General features: G+C 42.0%; 2 protein-coding genes across 2 annotated transcripts; both read left to right on the top strand.

Annotated features, from left to right (window-relative positions):
- The first annotated feature begins 1,106 nt into the window (after positions 1 to 1,106).
- LOC121517179 (thyrotropin subunit beta-like) lies at positions 1,107 to 4,118 on the top strand. The gene is made up of 2 exons (XM_041798740.1): positions 1,107 to 1,268; positions 3,849 to 4,118. The coding sequence occupies exons 1-2, from the start codon at positions 1,107 to 1,109 to the stop codon at positions 4,116 to 4,118; spliced, it is 432 nt and encodes a 143-aa protein (XP_041654674.1).
- Positions 4,119 to 6,083: 1,965 nt separating this feature from the next.
- Positions 6,084 to 11,652, top strand: LOC121518090 (mitochondrial glutamate carrier 1-like). Its single transcript, XM_041800300.1, has 9 exons — positions 6,084 to 6,216; positions 6,700 to 6,825; positions 6,928 to 6,983; positions 7,311 to 7,401; positions 7,494 to 7,612; positions 8,842 to 9,037; positions 9,122 to 9,279; positions 9,401 to 9,476; positions 9,569 to 11,652. Exons 1-9 carry the CDS (start codon positions 6,194 to 6,196, stop codon positions 9,726 to 9,728), a joined length of 1,005 nt encoding a protein of 334 aa, XP_041656234.1. The 5' UTR covers positions 6,084 to 6,193; the 3' UTR covers positions 9,729 to 11,652.
- The last annotated feature ends 6,651 nt before the right edge of the window (positions 11,653 to 18,303 follow it).

The following is an 18,303-nucleotide window of genomic DNA, read 5'->3' as shown; positions in this document are numbered from 1 at the left end:
ACTCTACACCACAATTTTGTTGAAGATAAGGGAATACTAGCAACTTATCCTTGAAAATCATATTAGCTGTGTGAAAATCAAATACATTTACCCTTCCCTGATTGTAAGAATAACTTGTTTTTTCAGAAAATGGGACTTATTTTATCAAATAAAGCTGTGTAAATACAAAACTTCTTTCTTAATTTACCTTAGCTGGATAAACTAGACAAGATAAGCCTTCAGATTTTGACAGTAATATGTGACCTTAGATTTCCTCATGAGCCCCTTCTACTTACTTGTCCATCAGTTTGGTTGACCACTGGGGAGGGGTCTAGCTGCAGACCTTGTCCATATTTTTAAATTAATTACCAGCTATTTATTCTTTAAACTTCTAATAAGGCTGAACAGCTGTCTTTTAGCGTCTTTGCCAGCTTTCATTCTTGATTATAAAGGGCTCTCACTATATAAGATTATTTTTTATGCCTGTAGACATTGAAATCAAAACATATGGTCACCGATCTCATGACCTAAAATGTGCCCATTCAAACACATGGAACAGTTCTCATCAGCCGAGGCCAGTGACACAGTTGTGCAACATTGTTGTTGTTTATAGTTCATACCACAGTGAACATATTCTGGAGTATGACCTGTGAAAACTAAACAGACCCACTTTTTGTCTGTGTCCCTGTGTGTTCCTGTGTTTTGAGACCACTCTGAACTCCAAACATCGCTGATGGCTGACATGTGATTTCAGTTATGATGGTTCAAACTAAAGTCGAGGTGGATTAAGGATTTCCATAAAAGCGGATCAACAACATTGACTGTTTCAGAAATGTTAGGAGGAGAAGAATAGAGCTGAGAAACAGGGAAAGACTGAATGAGAAAGAGACAAACCTGAACATAAGGCCTGTCTCATTTGTAACAGGGAACACAACATTAACAGATACTTAGCAATCTCATTCTTTCAACTTACATGCATGTGGTTGTTTTTACCTCTATCATCATCTTAACTTACACATTTATCAAGGTGTGTTTTCTCGCTCAGACTTTGAAGAAAAGTTTTGTTTACAGTTTCAAGCTCCTTTTGTAGTTTTCCTCTCACTTTTGCCCCGTGTGTGTCTTTCAGCATGACTTCTGCAATGATGAAATTCACACTTCTGTGTATGCTGATGGCCTGGACTGTTTGTGCCTGCACGCTGAAGAACCATACCTTATGGATTGAAAGACAAGACTGTTCCCAGTGTGTGGCTGTCAACACCACAATCTGCAGTGGCTACTGCTACACACAGGTGAGAACTGATGCACCATTGAGATGTGAACTTTTTATCTGAATGTGTTTTTAAAGGTAGGTCTTGTAGATTTTGTTTGTTTTCGTAATCTTTATAGCAGAAGCAGGAGATTTCTGTGGCACCATGAGAGTCACAACATGTTTATTGTTGCACTGGATGTTACATCTGATACCCCATTTAGACAATGTGTTATCATTGATTTTTAGCCATATCATTTGATTTTCAATAACTCAGACTGCAGACAGGGTCGTCTGGGATTCTGTCATCCTGACTTGTGCAAAAACAACCACACTGGTACATTATGCTGCTGAATTCTGCAACTAAATGAAAAGCATGGCTTTACTTATTTCTCTCCATCCTTGCTTAGAGTGAGGGGAATCACAGCTCTCTTTAGACTTCTGGATTATTTAGCTCAATTTATTGATAATAGTCAGCCTTTTGCCTCTCACCAACTGTCCACTAGGTACCATTTTGCTCTATTTACATCTTTAAAACAACAAAAATGGGATACAGAACACTGTCTCTCAAACAGGAGCTGCTTCTGTTACTCATAAAAAGACTTGACTCTAAAGATTGGCTACGTTAAAGACACTTCACCACTCGCTCAAGACTTGTCATTTTGAATTGAAGTTTTTCAGTCTAAGTTTGTTAGATTGAAATGGTTATCTCACCAAAAGGTTGATTTAGTATATAGCTTATCACTGCATCTTCTTAAAGCATTTTCATGACAAAATTAGAGAGAAAAACTGTTAAAGATGTGGTTCAAGTTTCTTAGCTAATTCATCACAATCTATTTATACTGGCAGCAGCTTCTTAGCACCAGGCATGCAGGTATTTTATGTGAAGAAAGTCATGGCATGTTGTTTGCTTAGCAGGTGGGACAAACTGTAAATGCATATGCATGCATGACCACTAGTGCAGTCAGTTGGTGTCCAAATGCCAACAGTGGATCACTGATGCAAAATGAATAACAGAATAAAATATTACATAGTACTGTATTTTAGTGGGCACTAATCACCTAGACACTTTAAGGTAATAAGTGGTAATTATCCAGTAACTTCTCAAGCATAAGGTGGTAATTATGTAGTAAAAGGTTGGCATTTTACCAAGTAATAACTCAGTGAAATTAAGGAAGTAATAATTTATTAATTATGAAGTAATTCCTCATAGTATTGTGGGAGTTCTCTGGGAATCAGGTGGTATTTTATCCTAACTGTAAACCTGTAATAATAACCTTAACCCTAACCCTTGTAATATTTTGGCTACACTCTGGTATTAAGGTGGTATTTTACCCTAACTAACCCTCTGAGGAGCCTCAATATTACGAGGGTTAGAGGGTTAGGGTAAAGGTTAGGGTTAGATGGTTAGGGTTAAGGTAAAATACCACCTAATCACCAGTGAAAAAAATTGCCACAGTATTACAATTAATTTCTTTAAAACCTTATTACTAAGTATATAGTTCATTAATACTACTATATTTCCAAGTTATTACTTTATAAAATGCCAGCTTATTATAAGGTAATTAACATCTTGATCTTTAGAGATAATGAGATAATTACACTTATTACTATAAAATCTCTAGTTAATTAAGGCCCACTTAAATAAAGTGTTACCAAACATTAGTACCTAAAGAAGCATGAACTTCTTCTGGGAGCTGGTTGCTGTATCTCATACGTTTTGTATTGGACCCCGATTATTCTCTGCCATTGGCTGCACTCTCTCCCTTTAAAGGTCACATATTTTACTCCTTTAAGACAAGTCTATATTGGTCTCAGAGGTCCCCAAAACATGCCTGTAAAGTTTGGTGCCGAAAAACACTCCAGTATCGGATTTTTGCATGTCTAAAACCCCCTCTGTTTCAGCCCTGCCCAGAACCAGCTGTTTCTTGGTCTGTGGCTTTAAACATTAATGAGCTGTCTGATTCTGCCCCATGACTCCGCCCCTCTCAGCAAAATGGATGTGGCTTAATGGATGTGGCTCTCCTGGTCTGCCAGCTGAGAGGAGGACCAGAAGAGGAGGGCAGAACTTTCTTCCAAGTGGGAAGGGCCAACTGACCCAGGGGGCTGTACTAACTCCCCACATGACATCATGAGGGGAAAATGTGAGAATGGCTTATTTCAGCACACATTTTGTGAAAGGTGGAGAAAGGTGTGTGTGTGTGGGGGGGGGGTGTGTGGGGGGGGGGGGTTCTGATTCTTGGGGGGATTATGGACAGGCCAGGGGCACATACTGTTGTTAGTAAAGCCTGAAAAGTGTATTTTGCATATTATGTGACCTTTAATATGTAACTCCAACCCCTACCCAATAGCCTGCTCAACAGCGTGGCTTCACAGAACATTTCTAAGTCAAGTAGAGGTGTACTGCCTGGCTCTGCCTTGCTCCACCGCTTACTTCTCACTGACAGTTGAAGATTCTAAACAATGAACTTGCTACTGCTCTCTATGAAGCATAAACCCTGTTTGTTTTGTGATGAATTTCACGTGAGGGAGAAAGACACTAAAATTGATGGTGGCAGAGTTTGGATACTGTTGGTTTAAAAGCCCAGCACAGCCTATAACCACCATGTTTCTCCTCCCACAGGACACTAATCTGAGGGGACGTTTTGGGAGGACTTTCCTCATCCAGCGTAGCTGTGTTCCCCTCTCGCTGGTGTATCGACCCGCCTGGTTATCTGGCTGCCCTAAGGATGTGAACCCACAGCTGTTTTATCCTTCAGCCCATCGGTGCAGCTGCAGCCGCTGTGACACTCGCTCACACCGCTGTTTGCGTACTCGCAGGGTCTCCTATGACAAGTGCACCTCGATATCTGGCAACATGGAAAGCAAGAACAAGCGCACTCTGGAAACCTGAGAACATGCTAATGCAGCAGTGCACACGCAGAGCAAACATAAAGCTGTTGGATGTAATGGACCAGCAGTGATTCTGCCTGTTACTGCACTATTGTAGTTCTTTGTAGCTCTTTTAATGGTCATGCTATTTTTTTAATTAGTAAGCAAGACAATGCATGAAAATATTTATCAGTATATTTGAATTATGTTACCTGTGTATCAGAATGAAATGAAAGTCAATAAAGGGACATAATGAGTGCATTATAAGAGACCTTTAAATCAGCAACATTGAATACTCAGCCTAACTTCAAAGTAGACTCTTTTCTTACATGATTCAAGGAGATACACTATATTTTTGACAATGCACAGTACAGAAATACACCATCAAGGGGCTGTACATCTTCTAAAAAAGTCAAAACCTGCTGCACTTTGCTTCATTTGTTTAAACATCCACGGTAACTGAAGTATGAAATGATGAGGATATCATAGTCAGGCAGGTTGTGTGGAAAATGCTCAATTGATGGCTAACTTTTAATGCACACAAACAACACTCACTTAAGCTGCATTTAAGATTAACTTACATTCATCTAGAGTCAATTATGCTGAGCACATAAGGCTATGTGAGACATTCTTATCCTCTCTACAGTAATTTTTATCTTGCTTGATCAAATCTTACTAAAGGTGATCACAAGTAAGTTTATGTGCAGGTTTAAGGAGTTTAGACACTGGTAAGCTAAAGTTAACCTCGGTGCTTTAATGTTTGAAAATTTGCTACAAGAGGGCCCTCTTGTATACCACTAGATAAACACAATAAAGTGCCCTTTAAGTGGACAATATATTACAAATTGCCCTTTGGAGTTCCCCCTGAATAAGCAAAACTTGACAAAGTGCCCTTTAAGTACCCTCTCAGGTCAGGTCAGATATGGGAGCATATGCCAATTTGCCATGTCAACATTAGTCCTGTACTGCTCTGGACTCCTGACGGCCATCATCCAGGCATGCGCTAGGCCCATGCCCCATCCCTCCAGGTATTCTCCCAGCTGCCGCCTACATGACGCACGAGGAGTGGACTGGAAGTGGAAAAATATGACAAAGAGCCATCATTGGTGCCCTCTAAACAGAAAATATACAAATTACCCTCCTAAGAGGATATGTGACCAAGTTTCTCTATAGGCTGCCTTTAAACAGACAATACATGATAAATTGCCCTCCATGCTGCCCTTTCAGTGGACAAAAAGTAATAGAGTCCTCTCCAGGGTTGACTTGCCAGGGTTGGGTGAGCAGCGTGTCCTCTAAGTGGACAAAACCACAACAGTAAAGAAAATGAAGTGCTACAAGCTCCTTGGTATAAAGTTCATTTTCACTGACATCCTCCCGTTTGTATCTTTATTAAATGAATATTAAATAGCTCATAATTCCTCATCCGATTTTTACAGAGGTGTTTAATCATAAGTTTAATCATAATTTTAAATAAGTTAAATAAGTTAAATCTTAACCAGGATTTCTAACTAGTTCACTCTAAATTGTTGACAACTTTTTGAACAATGGTGCCTCATGGCACACACTTGGTGCCCTTTTATCATTTTTTTCCCCCTACCCCTCAAACATCCAGAGTCCACCACTGAGTTCAAGGGATACATAAATACACAGTAAGATGTAAAAGGCAAAATAAAAAGTTGAAAAGCAAAATTCTGCATTAGGAATATTAGAATAATAAAGGATTTTTTAAATTCATACTTTAACCTACTTTTGTGACCACAAAGTGTTGAAAAGATAACCTGATTGCAGCTGGCAATAATTCATTCCCTCGCACGTTGAAAGGTGTGTCCCTAAAGGTTGTTTGGTGTGTAGTTTGATTTCTGAGCAGGGTGAAAACATATGCTGGCTCCAGCACTTGGAGAGGAGTGCAGTGGGTGGAGAGTAATGTTAGATTTAATCCCTGAATGTGCAGGGCTGGGCCTGCCTCTATATATATAACCCTGAGCCCCTCTCTACTCTTGCCTTGCTCAGTGTCTCTTGGGGACCTTCAGCCTGCTCTCCCTCGGCGGCCTCTTTCTCAGTGCTGACCAACTTTTGCTCTAACAACAACCAAGAACCATGGCCCAGGAACAGCAGTACAGGTACGAACCTGTCCTATACAGGACTTAGGCTGATCAGAAGCATGCTTGTATGTCTTTAATACCATTTCTTTTTACATTCTTAAAATATTTGGTTTGATGTCTTTTTTCTTAAGAGGATGTTTTGGAAATCATTCAGGCATGAGTATGTGTAATTCCTCCTGCATCTGTGTAGTTTTGTTTTCCTTCTTTGATGAGTTAATTTTGAATGACCATATTCTCCAAAGTAACCACACAATATGCAGAACTGTTGCATTGCTAATGCCTTTCATACCGTAGGCACATACACTTAAAAGAAGCTCAATAAACTGATTTTGCTTTGAATGTTCTGTCTAATCTTTGACCTTTGGTTTTTAAAAATCAGTCCTCATTTTCGACAGGTTTTGCCGCCTCAGCTGACAGAGCCCCACCTTCCACTACTTGCATAACCATGGTGAAAAAAATGTGATAATTGTTAGTCACCTGTCTGAACCTGTCTGTTAACAGCCTCCCAGCCAAACTGATCAATGGAGGGATAGCAGGCATGGTAGGAGTCACCTGTGTGTTCCCGATTGACTTGGCCAAGACCCGCCTGCAGAACCAACGCAGCGGGCAGCAGCTCTACAAGAACATGTAAGAATCCAGATTTAGAATTAGATTATGTGACACTGTTAACAGTACTAAATTAAACAAAGAGCATTAAAAATGCTGCATAATTAATCTTTTTTCATTTAGGATGGATTGCCTAATAAAGACAGTAAAATCTGAAGGCTACTTTGGCATGTACAGAGGTAAGGCTGTCACACTGTTAAAACTGATCCTTTTGATTGCAGTCTGATTCTTTTGCCATGTAGGCTAAACTAACCTGAACTCTGAAAGGAAGCCAAGATCACTCTTTTTTTTCATCATCCATACTGTTTTAAAGCTCAGCGCATTGATTAAAATCCACATAAAGTAGGCCAGTCAATGCATCAGTGGACCATTTTATGTACCCAACACTCAGTGAACATTCATTGAACCTAGGCCATTTTAATGGAATGCAAAATTCACTGCGATAAGCTGTATTATCTTTTTTCCTGGGATTCAACTTTTCATTATCAATATCATGCTTGTTTCAGGTGCTGCAGTAAATCTCACCTTGGTAAGCCCTGAGAAGGCCATCAAACTGGCAGCTAATGACTTCTTTCGCCACCAGCTGAGCAAAGATGGGTTAGTAGTAGCACTGGAAAAAAACTGGACTCATGTTCTCCAGTGGCATCCTTTGGTTCTTAATCTGGTCTGTTTCTCTCCCCTGTCTTCAGCGGGAAGTTGACAGTGTTCAAGGAAATGTTAGCAGGATGCTGTGCAGGCATGTGTCAGGTCATCATAACCACACCAATGGAGATGCTCAAGATTCAGCTGCAGGATGCTGGCAGGCTAGGTAATTACCAGGAAACCATTGCAATAGAATGACAAATATACTTAGGTGATTTCAAGTCAGCTTTGGGACATTTGCTTGTAAATTATCAAAATTGTCAAGCCTTTTTAAATTTAATGTCTTGCATTGATCCTCCCCTAAATGCCAGTATGAAACCCCTAAGCACAGGGCTAATATGCCAGCTAGTAAGTTAGCACTTCATGCTTATTAACCTTTAGATTTTTCACCTATTCATTGCCTCAAGCGAGTTTGAATTTCCAGAGGGATGCCACCTTTTTGAAAGCTATATGCTGTTTAAATGCCTTTTAATATCCTCAGCAAGTCCTTTTTACGGTTATTTGATTCCACATTAATGTCACTGGAGTTGGGATCCACATTAATTGTTTTGAAACTTCAGCAGCATTTCCAGGTATGTTTCACTGGTTAAAATCTGACATTAATGTGGTAGAGTCTCAGAATCATAGGTTTCAAAACATGATATCAGTTTTGCATTTATAACGAAGGGCTACCACGGTGCATTTTTATTCTACTTCACATGACTTCACACTTATGCAGATGATACTGTAATATACAGTGCTTAACAAATTTATTAGACCACCACCCAAAGTAAGGTTTATGCCACAGCTGCCCTAAATTAACAGCACTGGTAATTACCAAAATCATTTTTTATTTTTCTGCAATGGTTAATACACCAATATGTAAAAGCTCTTTAACCCAAATGATATTTTTAATGCTAAAATATAATTATTGTTGTTATCCATGAATTTTCAAATTTACTGATTTATAAAAAAACTGAAAAAATAGTAAAGCACATTAATATTTCTTGATTAATATGTCAAATTATAGTTATTTACTTGCATTCCTGAACAGAAAAATGAGTTTTAGTGGTTGAATGTTATGCTTGATTAATATTTGACTTCTCAGAGAAGCCCAGTGAGCCGGCTCAAATTTGGGTATAAAAAGGTGAATTCAGTTTGAAATTCCTCATTCCTGTTCAAAATGGTAAAACGTGGAGAGCTCACTGAAAATGAAAGAGTCCACATTAAAGCACTTCATGATATAGCTGTGGCATAAACCTTACTTTGGGTGGTGCTCTAATAAATTTGTTAAGCACTGTATATTATGCTGAAAAACACAATATTAAAGCTACTAAACTCCATGAAAAACCACACAAATTCAGTGTACCTTATTCCCCAACTGAGAAAGTTAAAACAATCTCTTTTATGTGATAGCTGCCCAGCAGAGGGTGATACCCAGTGTAGTTACAACTCTGAAGATGGGAGGAACCAGTGCTGTTTTAAGCCGTTCCTACAACACCAGCCCTGGGTCTCAAGTCATGAGAGTATCCGCCACTGAGATCACCAGAGAGCTGCTGAGGACCAAAGGTGTCACAGGACTATACAGAGGACTTGGAGCCACACTTATGAGGTGACATGATACTTGATTTTTCAGCTGATACGTCACCATCTTTAGTCATCATTGGTTTAAATACATGTTCGTTATCTTTTTCAGGGACATCCCATTCTCCGTTGTGTACTTCCCACTTTTTGCACATCTGCACCAGCTCGGCAAACGTTCTCCTGAAGACCCATCTGTGCCCTTCTATTGGTCTTTTGCATCTGGTTGCTTTGCTGGATGCATTGCTGCTGTTGCTGTCAGTCCTTTTGATGGTGAGCATTGTAGTCACGCTTGTGTCTGGGGGGATTTGAACTATATTTTAACTTAACAATTAACTGAAATGTTTAGACGTTTTGTAGATTCTTGAATAAAATATGAATCTGTCCTTTGCAGTGGTGAAGACAAGGCTACAATCACTCAGAAAAGGTGCTAATGAAGAAACCTACAATGGCGTGGTGGACTGTGCCAGGTAAGTTTGCCTTTTTGTTATGAAACTTGCCTTTCTCTTACCAGAGGTTGAATGAATAGCAAGAATTACATGCACAGTCTCTTCCTTTGCAGAAAAATCCTGAGAAAAGAGGGTCCTGGAGCGTTCCTCAAGGGGGCAAGCTGCCGTGCCCTGGTTATTGCCCCACTCTTTGGTATTGCCCAGGTTGTTTACTTTGTAGGAGTTGGAGAGTTCCTGTTGGGTTACACTCCCTACAACATCTGCTCTGCATAAAGAAACTGCTTCCTAGTCTTTAAGTGGCTATATTAAACGACAGGCAGCTCTCTGTAATTGTGTATCTTCTTTAATTGTTAGAGGGTTTCAGAGTTAAAAGCTAAAGGGACCACAGAGTTGCCATTTTATGTCAAAATGGCTGAATGCCTTTAGCGTGACTGTCTCTGTTCATTTGGAAGCTGACCTCTTCATTTGAGCTTGTTTGATTTTTTGCTGTCTTTGCTAAGGGAGTGAATGTTTCTGTGGGTATTGCCCCTATCCTGTAATGTGCTCTAAATCACTTACCCTTCACTGTAACCCTAGCCTTTATATCGCCTCCAACTGTCCTATTTGGCAACCAGTGGATGTTGGCTGTTGGTAATGCAAAAACCTTTTTGTACTGAGAAGCATCTACCAATGACAAACAAAGCCAGAATCTTGACTTGAAAAGCTTCAGTCCTGTTTTAAAGGGTAAAATGTGAAACGTTGCCATGGATGTTCAATCCATGTGTATGTACATAGTGTATTTATTTGTAAAGCAGATATCATATCAGGAGTGACCTTTCTCACAAGATGGTCCAGGAAAAGTGCAGAAAAGTAGATTGTTCTGGTGGTCAAAGCTTGAAGTAAACATTTAAAGGTGTGCCACAGGGGTCCTGTTTGTATCACTGACTTTTACAAGCAGGGCATTTCTGTGCTTCTAAGTGGGATGCCTTCTTATCTGCACTGCATCATGGTTGCTCACAAGAATCTTGTTGACCACTGTTGCTTTAGGCTTTGGTGTTTACTGCTTCATCTTATTAAACTGAAACACTCAGAAACACCTCCTGAAGTTGACTGTGAATACCTGCTTTTTAAAGACATAAATGCTGCTTGGTTGTGAACTAGACCGAAGATTGAAGAAATGTTGACTGATGTGCTTTTGGGACCAAGTCTTCTGAAGAATTCTAACATCACTTACAAGCAGTCACTTTCTCTCAGATGACTATGGTTGTCAATGACTATTAAGGCTTGCTAAACTGGCCGGTTTTAATATCTTACAGCAATTTAACCACAGACTACTGACTTTTAACATCATAATCATACGAATGTACACAACAGACAATTCAGCCAATCTTGATACCTCACCTGCTGTTTGTAGTGACGAAATCAGAGTGTCGATTTGACAGGTGCAAACTCTCGCAGAAACTTGTAGGATAAATTATGACTTCAGAAGAAAAACAAATATGGAAGACGACTGATATCTTCAGCTGGATGACTTGGTGCATTCTGTCTTGTGGCAAAAAACAAAAAAAAGGGACTGAGTAAAGGTGAAATCCTGGCTAATATTGTAAAGTTGTGTTAATGTTTGTGAGCTGTAAAAGTGAACATCTAGTTGGTGACAACACCTGGTTCTGCTTCCTCTCATTGGCTGTTGTGGGTTTTCCCCTGGAGCCAGCTTGACCTGGAATTGTAAATAGAAAACATGTTTGCTGATTCATTTCCAGATCAGGGAAGCTCAGACTTGATCAGGAACAGTACAATAACTGTATTTGATGCTACAACCTTGAAGACTATTAAGACAAATAATCAGTTCAGATAAGCCTCAACTCAGGTTGCAGCAAGCTGATCTTTGGGAAGTTCATTGGGCATAAAATTGGGCTTAAAATCATTTTGAGTGGAGCCAGCAGAGGTTGTCAATTTAGGAATGTATTATTAAGACATTCAGAAGCATCTGTTGAGAAAAATGTAATATGTCAAAGCACTTAGAATAAATTCATCATTGTAAATATTTATTTTTTATTCTTCTTAAACTGTGAATGTTAACACAAAATGAGATCAGGTTTGACATTTCAACATGACAAAGGTGTTTTATCCAGTTGAGAAGAGGATAATCTGTTTTTCATTTATTGGATGATGCTTGTAAATACAGATTTCCAGTCCTGAATAAAAGCTCTTAAATGCAGCGTTGACTTTGCTTATTTATACTTCACTGTTGCAAAGGTGAAACTCACTTTCTCATTAAGGGCTGATGGATATAGCAGCAGGCTGGCTGTGGACAGTGTAGTAGATTTTCTGATGCAAGCTTTAAAGATGTTACTCTACTCCTCCAAACATGCAGCACAGGCATGGTTCATTTGTGGCCGTAAAAAACGCTCATGCTGCAGTGTTGGGGAAACTCAACACTGGCTGATCCTGGAGCCTTTGCTGCATCGCAGACATAACTATCCTCTCAGCCAAATATCCAGCTGTCCTCTGGGCTCAAGTTCAGAAAGGTGAAACTCTGAAGTGAAACTCGTGCAGCTAAACCTGGAGTCCTACTTCATCACGGGGAAGATCAAATACAATCAACTGAGGAAATATCTGAGAAAACAACGCTAACAATCTAATGTGTTTGAATATGTGATTTTCAACTATTGTCACCTGCTCTCGTTCTTCTCACAGTGGGTCAAAACTTTGCCTCCCCTCATGTAACTCCTTCCCTAACATCTGATACTTCCTCACGCAGTGTATTTATATTACACAGTACAGTAAGTTAATGCTCTTTCTCCTGGGGATCACCTGATTTCTTCCAAAAATATAACTACAGTATACACATTTGCTGTCTACAAACCCTTTAAATTAGCCTGGGGTTTTATTTTTTTATGCTCCATCAAAAAAATAAAATCTGCCCCAAACACTCTTTGTTTTCTACTTAATAATGCATACCCCAAAATATCCAGTAAAAGCATGTTTTCTTGAATGTCTGGAAAGTTATGTTCCAGCACATAAAAGGACTAAAAGTTTGCACAGCTGATCTATGCTAACTCCTGCTCCCTAGCTAACATAAACAAACACTAGGCTTTCTGCTGGATAAATTTAGTCGATTTCAGCTGGGTGGGCTTTCAGTACAACCTTTCTTTACAGTTAACACTGATGTCTGATTCTCAAAGAACAAAAACACTAAGGCTGGCTGAAAAGATGATAAGACAAATTAGCATGGCTGAAGTTAGCTGTAGCGTTAGCAGCGATTAGCTAACTTACAGTAATGTTACATAGTTTGCCCCGGTGTTTTTGTTTTTTTTTCTTTTTTAGTTTGCCCCCATGTACTGTCACACATGATGGGACATAATGTATGTGATTACATGTCACCTTGAACACATTGCTAACACTAGATTGCCTTACCTTTAAGAAAATGAAGATGTTTACGTTGAGCTGACAGTGGTCTGCCCTTTAGCTTGGTCTAAAGAAACAGTTTTGCTGTGTTTATGTGAGGTTTAGGGAGTGATACATAGACAGTTCATCCTCCAGACTCTCAGGATATCTCTTCAAGACAGTCTGGCAGCAGATCTCTGACAGCCTCTCTCACAAACTGTTTTATCATAGACGCTGTCTATTTCAGAATGGAAATACATACGAAAACTTAAAAAAATAGTTAAATAATTAAACTTTCATTTAGAGTTATGGTAAGTGTTCAGGTAATGTTAGGTACCAGAAGTTTAAAACCTGATGCGCAAAACCTAATAGGAAATGTTAATAAAGCGAGAAAACAGTCCAAAAAAAGCTTAGCAAGCTTAGCTTACTTAGCCCCAATAGCTATGTAAGCTTCGTAGCTAAAGCTCAGCTCACAAAGCAGCAATGTAAGCTGCGTAGCTATGCTCGCTTACTTATGTAATAACTTTAATTACATAACTAGCAAAGCAATGTTAGCTTTAGCTCAAGGCAACGAAGCTAAAGCTAGCCATCGTTCATGTAACTAGCCAACTTCTAAAACATGTCTATAAATAATTCAACCCTTGATTAGAGATACGATCTTTTTCTGTTTTATTTATAAAATGTAGCTTAGTCTGTTATGTTTGCAATGTGATTATTTCATTAATGTAACTGCTAGTCTTTGTTTATGAATAAAGTAGAATTTAAAAAAACAAATCTAGATTAGCAATTGACCCCAGTCACAGTGTTACAAATGCCCCTGATCCAGCAGCCATAATAAAGTAGTCTCATGCTAGCTACTAGCATGTATGTTAGCATAGGTTGTTCATGTCGATTCTTTTACCATAAATCCAGGGATAAAATTAAAAAGAGTTTGACTTAACTAGTATCTAAACTTTAGCCAGCAGAAGAAAAAACATTTGTCAAACCAAAAAGTAACTCTTGTAGCTCAAAATCAGTTTTTTTGTGGAGCGCTTCTGTGGTGTTGAAGTATTACTGCTCTTTTTCAGCAGGCAGAGAATCCTTCTGAGCATGTGCAGTTAGTTTCATCACTCTTGCTTGTTTCTAATTGGAGGAATTGAGTGTATTACAACTGCCCATTTTACAATTTTACAATTGACCCCCCCCAAAAGTGGTGATTTTCGAGGTACAAGGTTTGGCCTGACACCAGCAGTAAATAAAAATATCATGTCTACTAATGATATTCTAGGGCTTTTTCCAAGAATTTCAACAAGTGCCCCATAAAAGGTAAAAGGTATAACTTTTTGAATCTTTGTGAAACTGCAGGAAAATCAAAATATTTGATGGCACAGTCCAAGTGCTTGAATAGCTGACTGAAACAATGGAAAAGAGTGCTGGACCAAAGCTTTGTGCATGATGTAATGGGGACTGACAAATACAGTAATTAAGAGATAAATAGCCTACTATAAAGATTTAACAAGTAGTTGGATGCATTACAAAATAGTCTAAATCTAAGTCTGAATCAAAAACACATGCTAAAAAAAATTAAAATAAGTTGTGTCTGTTTCATTCAAAGATGTGGCTGCAGTCATAAAAAAGAAACTACTGGACGTTAGTGTCATGATCCTGGTTTTGATTTATTATGTTTCTGAGTTTTCCTATGGTTATCCTTTGTGTATTCTGTGATTTCTAGTTTGACTTTGTATTTGGTTTAGTTCTTAGATGTTATCTGTAGCCCTTGTGTTTCCTTTGTTCAGCTTTTAGTGTTTTATATAGTCTTTGTGTTTCTGTGTATTTTGGGCTTTTGTTATTTTCCATGTGTCTAGTTTTTTATTGCATATTGTCTTCCCCGTGCTTGTTACTCCTCGTGCTTCCTCGTGCTCCCAGTGGATTTTGTTTTGTTTTGTTTTATGGACTTTTGAGTTTTGATTCCTAGGGTTTAGTTGTAAGTTGTTCTTTTGTTTGTTTGTTAATTAAATCCTTTTGTGTTATCTGCATTTGGGTCCTCCCTTTTGAGTTTTTTCCCCGTAACCCGTGACAGAATAAACCGACCAGTAATGGACCCAGCAGATGCTCAGGTTAGTGATGAGCTTTTTGAACTCATTGATTTTTTGGTTCCTTATTATGGACTATGGAAGGACAAAAAGACTCACCCCTTGTACAGAGGAGCTGCTCTTCGAAGGTCAAAGAGAGAAGCTGCTCTAAAGTTGTCCCTGCATAATTGGCTGCTAGTTTTTGTTGACTCTCCGGAGATAGAGCCACCACTCCCTGAGACTCATCCAGCTTCCAGTGCCCCAGAGAGTCCAGCTTCCAGTGCCCCAGAGATTCCAGCTGCCAGTGTCGCAGAGCCTCAGCCACGTGTCTCCAGAGCCGCAGAGCGCCGTCTGCCACCAGTCCCGGCAGAGCGCCGTCTGCCACCAGTCCCGGCAGAGCGCCGTCTGCCACCAGTCCCGGCAGAGGGCCGTCTACCACCAGTCCCGGCAGAGCGCCGTCTGCCTGGTTTACAAGAGACCCCACTGGAGGCTATTCTGCCTCCACCTCCTGGCTCTGCATCACCTGAGGCTACCCGGACCCCGGATCCTGGCACTTCCCTGGAGGCCGTCCCGACCCCAGATCCTGATTCTTCGCTGGAGGCCGTCCTGACCCAGATCCTGATTCTTCGCTGGAGGCCGTCCAGACCCCAGATCCTGATTCTTCGCTGGAGGCCGTCCAGATCCCAGATCCTGATTCTTCGCTGGAGGCCGTCCAGACCCCAGATCCTGATTCTTCGCTGGAGGCCGTCCAGACCCCAGATCCTGACTCTTCGCTGGAGGCCGTCCAGACCCCAGATCCTGACTCTTCGCTGGAGGCCGTCCAGACCCCAGATCCTGACTCTTCGCTGGAGGCCGTCCAGGCCCCAGATCCTGACTCTTCGCTGGAGGCCGTCCAGACCCCAGATCCTGATTCTTCGCTGGAGGCCGTCCTGACCCCAGATCCTGATTCTTCGCTGGAGGCCGTCCAGATCCCAGATCCTGATTCTTCGCTGGAGGCCGTCCAGACCCCAGATCCTGACTCTTCGCCGGAGGCCGTCCAGATCCCAGATCCTGATTCTTCGCTGGAGGCCGTCCAGACCCCAGATCCTGACTCTTCGCTGGAGGCCGTCCAGACCCCAGATCCTGACTCTTCGCTGGAGGCCGTCCAGACCCCAGATCCTGACTCTTCGCTGGAGGCCGTCCAGACCCCAGATCCTGACTCTTCGCTGGAGGCCGTCCAGACCCCAGATCCTGACTCTTTGCTGGAGGCCGTCCAGACCCCAGATCCTGACTCTTCCCTGGATGTAATGGGGACTGACAAATACAGTAATTAAGAGATAAATAGCCTACTATAAAGATTTAACAAGTAGTTGGATGCATTACAAAATAGTCTAAATCTAAGTCTGAATCAAAAACACATGCTAAAAAAAATTAAAATAAGTTGTGTCTGTTTCATTCAAAGATGTGGCTGCAGTCATAAAAAAGAAACTACTGGACGTTAGTGTCATGATCCTGGTTTTGATTTATTATGTTTCTGAGTTTTCCTATGGTTATCCTTTGTGTATTCTGTGATTTCTAGTTTGACTTTGTATTTGGTTTAGTTCTTAGATGTTATCTGTAGCCCTTGTGTTTCCTTTGTTCAGCTTTTAGTGTTTTATATAGTCTTTGTGTTTCTGTGTATTTTGGGCTTTTGTTATTTTCCATGTGTCTAGTTTTTTATTGCATATTGTCTTCCCCGTGCTTGTTACTCCTCGTGCTTCCTCGTGCTCCCAGTGGATTTTGTTTTGTTTTGTTTTATGGACTTTTGAGTTTTGATTCCTAGGGTTTAGTTGTAAGTTGTTCTTTTGTTTGTTTGTTAATTAAATCCTTTTGTGTTATCTGCATTTGGGTCCTCCCTTTTGAGTTTTTTCCCCGTAACCCGTGACAGAATAAACCGACCAGTAATGGACCCAGCAGATGCTCAGGTTAGTGATGAGCTTTTTGAACTCATTGATTTTTTGGTTCCTTATTATGGACTATGGAAGGACAAAAAGACTCACCCCTTGTACAGAGGAGCTGCTCTTCGAAGGTCAAAGAGAGAAGCTGCTCTAAAGTTGTCCCTGCATAATTGGCTGCTAGTTTTTGTTGACTCTCCGGAGATAGAGCCACCACTCCCTGAGACTCATCCAGCTTCCAGTGCCCCAGAGAGTCCAGCTTCCAGTGCCCCAGAGAGTCCAGCTTCCAGTGCCCCAGAGATTCCAGCTGCCAGTGTCGCAGAGCCTCAGCCACGTGTCTCCAGAGCCGCAGAGCGCCGTCTGCCACCAGTCCCGGCAGAGCGCCGTCTGCCACCAGTCCCGGCAGAGCGCCGTCTGCCACCAGTCCCGGCAGAGGGCCGTCTACCACCAGTCCCGGCAGAGCGCCGTCTGCCTGGTTTACAAGAGACCCCACTGGAGGCTATTCTGCCTCCACCTCCTGGCTCTGCATCACCTGAGGCTACCCGGACCCCGGATCCTGGCACTTCCCTGGAGGCCGTCCCGACCCCAGATCCTGATTCTTCGCTGGAGGCCGTCCTGACCCAGATCCTGATTCTTCGCTGGAGGCCGTCCAGACCCCAGATCCTGATTCTTCGCTGGAGGCCGTCCAGATCCCAGATCCTGATTCTTCGCTGGAGGCCGTCCAGACCCCAGATCCTGATTCTTCGCTGGAGGCCGTCCAGACCCCAGATCCTGACTCTTCGCTGGAGGCCGTCCAGACCCCAGATCCTGACTCTTCGCTGGAGGCCGTCCAGACTCCAGATCCTGACTCTTCGCTGGAGGCCGTCCAGGCCCCAGATCCTGACTCTTCGCTGGAGGCCGTCCAGACCCCAGATCCTGATTCTTCGCTGGAGGCCGTCCTGACCCCAGATCCTGATTCTTCGCTGGAGGCCGTCCAGATCCCAGATCCTGATTCTTCGCTGGAGGCCGTCCAGACCCCAGATCCTGACTCTTCGCCGGAGGCCGTCCAGATCCCAGATCCTGATTCTTCGCTGGAGGCCGTCCAGACCCCAGATCCTGACTCTTCGCCGGAGGCCGTCCAGATCCCAGATCCTGACTCTTCGCTGGAGGCCGTCCAGACCCCAGATCCTGACTCTTCGCTGGAGGCCGTCCAGACCCCAGATCCTGACTCTTCGCTGGAGGCCGTCCAGACCCCAGATCCTGACTCTTCGCTGGAGGCCGTCCAGACCCCAGATCCTGACTCTTCGCTGGAGGCCGTCCAGACCCCAGATCCTGACTCTTCGCTGGAGGCCGTCCAGACCCCAGATCCTGACTCTTTGCTGGAGGCCGTCCAGACCCCAGATCCTGACTCTTCCCTGGAGGCCGTCCAGACCGCAGATCCTGACTCCCTGCCGGAGGCCGTCCAGACCCCAGATCCTGACTCTTTCCTGGAGGCTGTCCGGACTGCAGATCCTGATTCTCTGCTGGCAGCCATCCAGA

This window comes from Cheilinus undulatus, linkage group 11, assembly GCF_018320785.1.
Source record: "Cheilinus undulatus linkage group 11, ASM1832078v1, whole genome shotgun sequence".
Classification (NCBI taxonomy): Eukaryota; Metazoa; Chordata; class Actinopteri; order Labriformes; family Labridae; genus Cheilinus; species Cheilinus undulatus.
Note: the sequence above shows the minus strand (reverse complement) of the source record. Positions and strands in the feature narration are given on the sequence as shown.